General features: G+C 39.0%; 1 protein-coding gene across 1 annotated transcript in view; it reads right to left on the reverse strand.

The window, feature by feature from the left end:
- Positions 1-1,338: 1,338 nt before the first annotated feature.
- Dars (aspartyl-tRNA synthetase) overlaps positions 1,339-11,927 on the reverse strand; it is a 54,929-nt gene continuing 44,340 nt past the window's right edge. Inside the window, exons 9-15 of the mRNA XM_029538687.1 lie at positions 10,444-10,648; positions 8,861-9,007; positions 6,438-6,480; positions 5,560-5,640; positions 4,118-4,229; positions 3,899-3,970; positions 1,339-1,941 (exon numbers count right to left, since the gene is read on the reverse strand). Of these exons, the coding sequence (XP_029394547.1) occupies positions 1,850-1,941; positions 3,899-3,970; positions 4,118-4,229; positions 5,560-5,640; positions 6,438-6,480; positions 8,861-9,007; positions 10,444-10,648 (752 nt within the window). The 3' untranslated portion in view covers positions 1,339-1,849. The remainder of the gene's footprint in view (positions 1,942-3,898; positions 3,971-4,117; positions 4,230-5,559; positions 5,641-6,437; positions 6,481-8,860; positions 9,008-10,443; positions 10,649-11,927) is intronic.

The following is an 11,927-nucleotide window of genomic DNA, read 5'->3' on the forward strand; positions in this document are numbered from 1 at the left end:
AAAACCCCCAAACAAACAAACAAACATGGCTGGCTAGGAGAGCCTAAAGTTTTGGACTCATCTACTACTGAGCTTCAGAAAGTACATACAGGAGTTTGGCTAAGTCAGCTCCAGATCCATACATTCCAAGGGATTATGTCTTTGCTTTGTGGTAAAGTGGGACCCAGCCTAAACTGTAGCACAGGGCTCCATGTTGGCACATTAAGTTATCAATTGTAGGATATTGTCCCTAGAACAAGCTTTATAGGCAGGAGAAAAAGTGTAACTGAATGTGTTATGTCTAGGCTAAGGTCCATTGCTGCTCCTCTCCTGGTGCTTAGTGCCTGGCATCACTAAGCTTCTACAAAATGGATGTTTTGTCTCTAGGGATGGTGTTACTGTAGAGCACAGTCATCAACTCCTGCTGTTGGCAGACAAGTCACTGAAGTTAGAGACTAGCACAGATATGGTGAGTGCAGCTCATGTTGATCCACAATGTGGGACCAGGAAACTCCCCTGGAGCAAGAGTGGGATGAAGGTCAAACCCTGGAAATCTTCCTGAGACTGGCAGGAGCAGGATCACTTGCCACCCGCCCCAGGTCTGTTTCTGTGTGCCCTGCCCACATACATAACCCTGTGCCCTCACGTTCATCCCCACCCCTAGGGGGTCATGTAGTCCAGTAGCCACGTTAAAACTTTCTAGCAGCTCCTGGAATTCCTTATACAAATGAGGCATCCCCAGCATCCTGGCCTTGGCCAATGACACAGAATCACCTGGACAGCCCCTACCCATCCCACAAATGTTTAAGTAGCTGTTGTCTGCAATCCCGCTCCAACTCGCACTAAACGACCTGTCTCACTGAAGCTATCCTCCCAAGAGTCTGTTCTCTTAAGACTCCCAGCTGCCTGGCCGTCCTGCCTTGGTCTACACTACTGAAGCACATCACCTGGAATAGCACCGCAGCCTCCACCCCACCTCTATTCTGAGTCAGCAGTGCCCAGTGTGCAGTGACCACAACAAACCAATTTGTGGTGCTTCTTTTGGAGGGATCGCTTCTCAATGGCACCAAATATATATTAAGATATTTACATGTTGTGCATGTTTGTGTAGACTTTCCCATGTGCTTACTTTTCTTCTGAGCCAGGATCTCATGTAGCAGACGTCCTCAACTGTTAGCCCTCCTGTGTTCACACCCTAGTGCTGGGGTCACAGGCACATGCTGTCATGCACCCTCGGGTCTATGCCACTTTTCACATCTAATATTAATATAAGGTCAGTTTACTTTCTATTTTCCCAATATACGTTCATCAATAACCAGTTATAAAATCAGATTTCTATAAATTCACACAAAACTATTATTAGCTTTAAGTTTTTATTGAATTTCAGCCTCAGAACTGATAACAATGTTTCAATGTTATTGTTTTTAGCCAGTTTGCAAATGCTTCACATGATTTTTGAAAGTAACTTTTAAGACATACCAATTTTATATATGTTAAAATCTTGGTAATTTCTCCAATTCTTCTTTTTCAATGTCAAGTTCAAATATTGAAAATTTAGAATATTAGTACGGTGGCCACCACAATATAGAAAAGAAAAAAAATTATATAATCTTAAACTGTTTAAATTTTCCTTAACATTTCCTATAGTGAAAGACTATGAATTTCAACCTTAGAAATTTCTCATTAAAACGTTCAAGTATTTCCTACTTAAGCATATTTGAAATTCTAAAACGTTTTTACTTAATTTGTACTGAGCTACTTAAAAAATAATTGTGGCACTTTAGTAAGACATTAATTCTACTGCATGTCTTAAGTACCCCAGGTATAACCTAATCAACAGCAGGTCCCTGGAGAGAATAAAAAGTATGGCTTAAGGCGTGAGTCGTTTGGGGTCTCGAGGGAACATTGAGGTCTGACGTACATTATGCAATCCTAAAAACAGCATCGTCACCCTTTCCAACCCTGTGGACAAGAAAATAACAGTTAACCCCCTTTGAAAACCTCTCATTTACCAGTCCAATAGCTTTTTGGTGGAGCATACAGTTTTATTTTATAAAACTGAAACTATACCTATTAAATATTCTTTTTCCTCATCCCCCAGATATAGACATTCACCAAACTACTCTCTGGTTCTGAAGCTAACACCTCTAAAATACCAGAAAAGTGGAATCATACACAACTTGCCCTTTTGCAACTGGCTTATTTATTCATATATTATCTGCACAGTTCATTTATGCTGAAGCAATGTCAAAATTTCTTTCTACTGATTGGCCACACACACACACACACACACACACACACACACACACACACACACACACACACACACACACACACACACACACACACACACACACACACACACACACACACACACACACACACACACACACACACGACACTGAACAACTTATTCCAGAAACCCAAACTGTTCTAAGATCTGGAATTCTGGGAGCATCATGAACACTGAAGGATTCTCAATGGTAAAGTCTATGAATTTATTCCAAACCTCAAGAAAATACAAAATTTGAAATACTTCTGGTCCTGAACATGTCAGACAGGGGATCCTTAACCAGTACCACATTCTGGGGGCCCATCTACTCATGATGGATACTTGGCTGTATTCATGTCTCAGCCACTGTCAAAAATACCACTATGAAGATGTATACATAAGATTTCTTTGATGTACCATTTCTAATTCTTTTGGGCACATACACAGATTTAGACTGCTAGATCATATGGCAATTCTTTCTTTAGGGTATATATAGAGGCATGTGTCCTGGTGACTGCTGTCATAGCTTAAGCTAGCAGCCATCCTAGCCATGTGCAGGTACCTCACTGAGGACTGGTGCTGCTGAGCATCTGCTCATGCACTCACCAACCAGCTAGGAGAAATTTCTGTTCAGGCCCTTTGCCCATTTTGAACTTTTTATTTATTGTAGATATTCACCTCTTATCAAATACATGAACTATAAATATTTGTTCCCATTACGCAAGCTGTCTTTTACTCATATTTTAACTTGAGAAAATTATTTATTTATATAATTACATGTCTGTGCATGCAGATGTGTTAAGGAGGCATTAGATCACTTGGATCCGAGGTTTTAGGTGACTGTGAGCACCCTGACGTGGGTGCTAGGAACTCCACCCCGGCAGTCTGGGAGAGCAGAGCGTACTTCCAACCCCTGCCAGCTCTCAAGCCCCGCTTTACTTTCTTTCCCCGCTTGCCCCTGCCCTCAAAATTGGTGCTGAGAATCATATCTAGGGACTACACAGACAAGCTATATAGTCGAATTGCCTTTCCCCCCATTTCAAGTACTGGGAGTCAAACCTAGCCTTGTACATGCTAGGCAGATAACTATTTTTTGATACAAAACTAGGGAGCTAGTTCAATTTAGCTATGTGTGTCATAGGTGCTCTATCTAAGAAACCACAGCCAAATCCAATGTTCCAATGCTTTTGCTCTGATTTCTTCTAAGAGTTCTATAGTGTTAGGTTTCTCATTTAGGTCTTGGATTCATTTGAGGTTATTTTTATATGAGGTGAGGTAAGGACTTAACTTTATTCTTTAACATGTATATATCAATTCTGTTCTATTCACTGGGGGGAAAAACATTGTTCTTGGCCTTTAAAAATTATTTATTTTTAATTTACATATGTGTGTGATTACATGTGAGTTTATGTGCACTGTTACATATGTAAGAAGCCTGCTGAGTACAGAAGGTGGCATTAGGTCCCCTAAAACTAGAATTATAAATGGTTGTATTGTTATGTGGGTGCTGGAAACTGAACCCAGGTCCTCTACAAGAGCGGCAAGCGCTCTTAACCACTGAGCCATCTTTCCAGGTTCCTTTTATAGTCTTTAAATTTGTTTTTCACTTGAGTTTACATAATTATTTATAAGCAATAGCAGTATTACCAATGCCACCACCAGCATGGGGAGGAGCTCCAAAGCGGAAGGAATCAATGTAAGCTTTGATTTTCTCCAAATCTAAAAAAGAAAACATAACTTATCATCTTAGAATAAAAAAAAGCTACTATTAAAATGAAGGGGGAGACTTATTATGAGACATCTTTAAAATGTTCACAATGTGTTATTTTTATAATATACACTGTTTAAATATTTTAAATTACTTACCAATTCCATGGTGTAAAGCTCTCTCTGTAAGCAACTGAGGATCGTGGATTCTTTGTGCTCCGGACAATATTTCTTCTCCTCTCATGAACATATCGTAAGAGTTGGACTGTTTCTGCAGAAGAAAAATGAATGAGCCACTACCATTCTACTGTGTTATCACACTTTCCCCAGGATAAACATGTAGGGAGAAATGATGACTGAGTTAATGATGACCCTTCTACATAATTTCCTCTTGATGGCAGAACTGCTAAGGGCAGAATAGTTTTTGCTTTCTCTGTTCAGATTTCTGTCATCTTTAGGTTACCTTTCAATAATCAGAACACATTATCTAAAGCAGTGGCAGTTTCAGCACATTATTGCCTGAAAATTTTTTTAGAAAGATACGAATTTTGGTCTGTTTTGGTTGCAAGTTACCAACAGATATTTAGTCTATTTAGTAAAACTTGTTTAAGTTAAATTGAAACTGAATTAACGTATCTAGTAATAAATAAATAAAGACAGAAAGAAATAGACAGAAACTGAATTAACCCATGTTTAACTTGCTGCCTATCAGGCATTCGATTCTATCAGTTGTAACTTTCCAATAAATAAAGATTCTGATTCCCAGATCACTTCATTATTACCTGGAACTTGTTTTAAATGCTAACCCCTAATTGCTACCCCAGACCAATGATTAGAAATGCTAAGGTTAGCACTGAACTATCAGTATTTCAAAAAGCCCTCTAGTTTGGTGCCAGTGGTGTACACTTGGGAGGCAGAGGCTGTCAGATCTCCAAGTTCCAGGCCAGCCTAGGCTACAGAGCAAGTTCCAGGACAATTAATGCTAGATGCTAAGACCTTGTATTAAAAAAAGTGAAAAAACAAAACCAAACTCCAAGCCCTGCAGATGGTTCATGAATACTAAGGGCTGGGAACCACTGTAAAGCAAAAAGCTCTAAGACATCTGGAGTATTAACTCCTAAATATAATATAAGCTTTAATTTTCTTCAAACCTATCAAATGAAAACAATTTATAGTCTGGAGAAATGGCTCAATGGTTAAGAGCACCAGCTGTTCTTCCAGAGGACCCAGGTTTTATTCCCAGCACCCAAATAACAGCTCACAACTGTCTGTAAGTCTGTAAGAGGATCTGACTCCCTCACACGAATGCATATAAAATTAAATAAATTACAAAAAAATAAAACAAAAACCCCACAATTTACCACCTTACTGTTAAATTTAGAGAATTGAATTCTCAATTCAAAGAATGATACTCTCACTAAACTCTGAGTATCTAATACTAGTTAGCATATATAGCCCCCATCCCAATAAATCCTTAGAAAAAAATGACCTAGGATATTAACTTAGGTTATCACAACTGATTTGTTACAACATTCAAATTTGGTTATTAGAGAGTTCTCTTTCTTCCCCACAAATAGATGATTTAAGGTCAAATTACTTACAGGATTTCTTGGGTCAGGCATGGTATAGAAAGGTCTTACAGCCAATGGATATTTATCAAGAACATAAAAGTCTGTATCATACTATTAAAAGAAAGAAACTATGTTAGATCTATACAATATTTTATGGAAATTTTCTAATATTAATAATTATTTAACACAAAGCCCCCAAATTATTTTCTTAATAATTTAGTTTTCTGTTTAGATATGTAAAGAAAATTGGTATTATTCTTCAAATGGAAACAACTGAAGTAAGTACTGTTAAAGTGTTTGATATTTTTTACTACCTTATAGGCTTAGTTAAAAAGCAATTGCATCTCGGCTCTTCCCTGATGCCATACCCTTTAGTGAAAGCTGCAGATGGAGCGAATGTGAGAGAGTGCTGGAGTGCTGAGGCAGCATGCTCAGGGCCTGTCCTAACACTACAGGCCTTCACAGAAAGCCCACTTCCAGTAAGCTTCACTATCTCAAGTGCAACCAGCAGGGGGAGCTCAAGGACTTTCTATACTTCATTAAGTTATTGTCATTTAAAAAAACACAATGAAGATCAGCTTTTCTCTCCTTTGGTTTTAGATTTAGAAAATAAGAGCAATAGTGCACAGGTTAGCCCTTTATAGCTCAGAGACCCTTTACCACTAATCTGATATTCTGGTGTCCTTTAGAGACATTTCAGTGTGGCTGTACAAATGTCACACAATGAATTCAAATGCTTGGTTACAATCTGTCTAAACATTTTTTAATTTTTCTAAGAACAAAAGTATAGTTTTCTTTACTAACTCTAGAGACATACCACTATAGGGAGATGGTAAAATACATTCCTTTTCCTAAGGAACATTTCAGATTAAAAAAAAAAAAAGATCCAACACATGTATTAATCCTACCTTTTCCTTCACCAAACGACCCAACAGTTTTTCATTTGGTGTACTGAAAAAGAAACATGAAAGTAGTATTTGAGGGTGAAACAGAAACATTTGTCTAAGTGTGTTGGATCCCCTAGACCTGAGCTACACAGGCAGTTGTAAAGCAGCCTGATGCGAATGCAGAGAACTAAACTCACCATTTCTGGATGAGCAGTCAGAGCTCTTAAGCACTGAGCTATCTCTCCAGTCCATACCAAGTCACAACTTAAAATATTTTTTCAATTTAGAAAGGCACCTTGCTATTTAAGGTTCTCAAAGGATAATCGGCACTTTGTCATCTGTGCACCCTGCACAGGCATTTCAGGAAGCCACCTACAAGTGCTACTTGGTGTACATAAACACTGCTCCAACACTTAAAATCAGGCAGGGTTTAGGATTCTGATTCAGAAACAGGAGGCAAACACTTTACTAACTCTATAAAATAAAATCTAGTGGGTTAACATTAGAAGGTCTTGCCATTAAATAGTCTTCTTTCCTATTACTCCACAAAGGTTTGTAATATGACAACCAGTATACCCAAGTCTTTCATTAAACAAATAAATAATGGGCTTAGAATCAAGTATAGTTTCTGGGTAAAAAAAAAAAATAAAAGCAACCACCTTCTGCTTCCACATATCTCTTTATGTACTGTCATGTTAATTTAACTATTTTGACCAGGAACTTCTGAATAAAATGTATATTGAGAGCAATTTAGGTAACAAAATATGGAATACTGATAACATACAGACATTAGTACTTTATGCCCAGTCCTGTATGGGATTTAGAATGTCCTTTACCCTTGTTATCATGGTGATTTTTTTTTTCTTGTGGCTTTTTTTATCATGGTGGTTTTAAAAGCGAAGTAACATTATAAACAAAAATCACAAGCAAAAGTCAGGTATGGTGGTTGTACTAGCTAGTTTTGTGTCAACTTGACACAGGCTGGAGTTATCACAGAGAAAGGAGCTTCAGTTGGGGAAATGCCTCCATGAGATCCAGCTGTGGGGCATTTTCTTAATTAGTGACCAAGGAGGGAGGTCCCCTTGTGGGTGGTGCCATCTCTGGGCTGGTAGTCTTGGATTCTATAAGAGAGCAGGCTGAGCAAGCCAGGGGAAGCAAACCAGTAAAGAACATTCCTCCATCAGCTCCTGCTTCCTGACCTGCCTGAGTTCCAGTCCTGACATCCTTTGGTGATTAACAGCAATGTGGAAAATGTAAGCTGAATAAACCCTTTCTTCCCCAACTTGCTTCTTGGTCATGATGTTTGTGCAGGAATAGAAACCCTGACTAAGACAGTGGTGCACACCTTTAATCTCAGCACTTGGAAGGCAGAGGCAAGTGCATTTCTTTTTCTCTCCTTCCCTCCCCCTCTCTCTATACGTAGTTTTTTTTTTTTTTTTTTTTTTTTTGGTGTTTCCAGACAGGGTTTCTCTGGATAGCCCTGGCTGTCCTGGAACTCACTCTGTAGACCAGGCTGGCCTCGAACTCAGAAATTCGCCTGCCTCTGCCTCCCGAGTGCTGGGATTAAAGGCATGCGCCACCACGCCCGGCTTATACATAGTTTTTTGAGACAGGGTTTCTTTTTATAACCTTGGCTGTCCTGATTTCATTATATTGACCAGGCCCCTGCCCCCTGAGTGCTGGGATTAAAGGTGTGCACCACAATGCCTAGTCATAAAATACTTTTAAAGATTCACTTACTTTTATTTTATACACATGACTGTTTTGCCTGTATGTATGTACGTATGTGTGTATGTATAATACATGAATGCCTGGTGTTCTGCCATGGATCCCCTAGAAGAGGAACTACCAATAGCTATAAGCCATCTGTATTGGAAACCAAATCTGGATCCTCTAAAAGAACAGCAAGAGCTCTTAACTGCTGAGCTCCAGCCCACCCCCCCCATATATGTATGTATATAATTCATATATTATATGTTATTATAATATATACTATCTACCTATCTCTGTATATATTTATTTGCTTGGTGTGTGTGACTGTTTATCTACATGTGTTCTGCAAGAACGGCAAGTATTCTTATCCACTGAGCCATCTTTCCAAATCTCCCTTTCATTCATTTTGTGGCAAGGTCTAAGCTGCTCAGGCTGGCCTAGATCTTACGCTGAAGTCCAGGCAAGCTTTGAATTAGGAAACCTCTTGCCTCCTGAGTACATGGGATTACTGTCCTGTGCCATCAGGTTTGTCTTCCTACATTTGTCGAAGGGTTACAACTAGGGGAAAAACTGAAAAGTTATAGACAAAATTATTAAAGCATAGGGTAATGGATTAAATATAACATTTTAATTTTTATAATGCAAAATGCCAATGTATTAAGAGTTATCAGCTTGGTGAAATACATTAAACCTAAGCATTAAAGTTAAAAGAGAAAATATCAGAGACCAACCTTAGATCTTCCTCATCGTCCATTTCAACTCCAGCTTCTCTAAGCATTGCCAAAGCCTCACAATACTCCAGTCTTAAAGTTGGCTCCAAAAATTTGAACGGCTCACATGGGAACTGTTTATTCACAGTTTGAATTTCAGTCTGAAACCTGTATGTTCAATGCTTTAGTTAATAAAATGTTCATTAAATGTTTCTTCCACAAGAGGTCACTATAAGCAATACACAATATCAGTGACTAAACCAAGAAAAGCATTATCAAATTGTTTAGCATTAACATACTTAAAACATTTCAGTTTCATGCTTTAGCATTAGAGGATTAAAATTTTTATTTGCAATAACTATCAGCTAACACTGTTGGAAACACAAAATAGTCATTTTGAGAGGCATTAAAGAACCCAACTTTTTAATCCTGAAACACTTCTTATACATGAGAACACTAATGCTGGTCTGCCCTGTACTGCCATTCCCACATGTTTTCCAAGTTATTTCAAGAACACAACTACTTTCCCACTGTGACATCCCTAAGGCCCACTGCCTACCCTACACATAGTAGAACAAGAGAAATGGTAACTGCAGAGCTGCACTTCTGTTGTGAAGGATGCTTTCTGTTTTCTGAGACCCTGATTAGCCTCATGCTTGTGACCCACTATGTCACTGTCTCAAAATGCTGCGATTTAAAGGTATAAGCCATCATACCTGGCTCAGAGATATTTTAGTAAGATTTAGAAAAGCATTTTTTTGGTTAAAATGTTTATCGATGACAGGAAACTTGCTTCAGATGGGGAAGGAAACGGGCATAACAAGAATTAGCTGCAGACTGGCAATACCAAGTTCATGGGATTTGTGAGGCTTAATGTCCCTAATTTAAACAAGTTTTAAAGTAAGGGCTGGAGAGATGTTTCAGTGGTTAAAAGCACTCTTCTCTTGAAGAGGACCTGAGTGCAGTTCCTAATATCCACATCAGGTGGCTTGTAGCCCCCTGTAACTGTAGTGTCAGAGAAACTGACACCTTCTAGACTCTGAGGACACTTGTACTCACAAGATACACAAACCACCCCCACATATGCATAATAAAAAGCAAAAATAGTCTTTACTCCCATATGGGATTACAGGTGTGTCACACCTGGCAGCCACTGATTTGGAAATGACTGCTGCTTTGACTGCTTGCTTCTACTCTCTCCCAACAGTTGACAGGTTCCACCTGCATATTGTCCTGCATCATAAACATGAGCGGGATACAGCACAACTCTGACATCCAGATTACAAGGGACAGAATAACAAACCTCTCTCTCTCTCTTTTTTTTTCTCCGAGACAGGGTTTCTCTGTGTACTCCTGGCTGTCCTAGAGCTCACTCAGGCTGGCCTTGAACTCAGAAATCCTCCTGCCTCTGCCTCCCAAGTGCTGGGATTAAAGGCGTGCGACACCACCGCCCACCTTAACAAGCGGTTTCTAAGCTATAATAGAAGGCTGTTTTTCAAACTGCTGCCCCCCCAACAAACAAACAAAAAACCAACAAAACAAAACCCAAAAAACTGCAACTGTTTTGAAATTAAGGCCGCTTCAGGATATTAAGTAATTGTAACCTTTCTTGAAGTCCTTTGAATATTTGCACCAAAGTGTCAGCAATTTCTTCTACAACTTCATGGTAATGATAATTAAAGGCCATTTCAATATCCAAACCAACAAATTCAGTCAGATGTCTATGGGTATTGGAGTCTTCAGCTCTGAAAACTGTTAAGTTAACCAAAGAAAAACAGCACAATATTTTAGGTCTTGGGTAAGTGAGGGCTTAAATACAGATTTCTATTTGGTAGTGTCTAAGTGATACTGTTTTCCCACCCAGAGTGAGATAGAGCACTGATAAGCCATCTGTCTTAGCATTCACCTAGATGGCAAGTTCATTACAAACTCCAAAGTCCTAGAGAAAAGCAGAACCAAATGCAAATTAATAAGAGGCTCTTGAGAACCCCCAGGGATTGCAAGATCCTGAGGCACCACCTTAGTAATTAAAATCAGACTCAATTATGACCAATATAGTGAGTTTGTCTCCAATTTATTAAGATATGGCTCAAGCAAAATGAACCTGAATAAATGAAGTAACATTATCCACTTTCTAGAAACTGTGAGTCCAGCTCCTATGCTCTCTGAATCTCCCTGCAGCCCTTCTGACCAGCGTGGCTCATCTTTCACTCTACTACCACATGAAGATTCCTGTAACATATCCCTGCTTGGACACTCACAAGGACTCCCAAAAGATTACTGTAACAAGACATAAATGCTTATGCCATCACCCAGCATAAGAATATATATGTGGAGCTGGAGAGATGGCTCAGCGGTTAAGAACACTGACTGCTCTTCCAAAGGTCCTGAGTTCAAACCACATGGTGGCTCACAATCATCCGTAATGAGATCTGATGCCCCCATCTGGGGTGTCTGAAGACAGCTACAGTGTACTTACATATAATAAATAAATAATCTTAATATATATATATGCATGCAATACATGTCTGGCAAATAACAGCTTAATAATTTCAGAAAATTAAACATTTAATTTTGTCCCAATTTCTCTATTAACAAAAGCTTAAGCTTTGTTCAACTATCAAAAACTTTATAGTGTATGGCTGTGCATTGTGTTTGTGCAGTGCCCACAAAGGCTAGAAGCAGGCATCAAATTCCCTGTAACTGGAATCCTAGTTGGTTGTTGGCTATGGCTCAGCAGTTCAGTACGCTGGCTTCTCTTCCAGAGGACCAAGGTTTGATTCCCAGCATTTGCACAAGAACTCATTAAGATTCATCAGCCTCTGGGTCCTAGAATTAAAGGTGTATATATCACCAAGCATGCACGGCTGGTCCTCAAAGCATGAACTTTTAAGATGTGGTATTGTCATTGACACACACACACACACACACACACACACACACACACACACGCACGCATATTTTCATTTCTTTCTTTCTTTTTTTTTTTTTTTAAAGATTTATTTATTATATGTAAGTACACTGTAGCTATCTTCAGACACTCCAGAAGAAGGCGTCAGATCTTGTTACAGATGGTTATGAGCCACCA

The sequence above is a fragment of the Mus pahari genome, chromosome 5, assembly GCF_900095145.1.
Source record: "Mus pahari chromosome 5, PAHARI_EIJ_v1.1, whole genome shotgun sequence".
Lineage (NCBI taxonomy): Eukaryota > Metazoa > Chordata > Mammalia > Rodentia > Muridae > Mus > Mus pahari.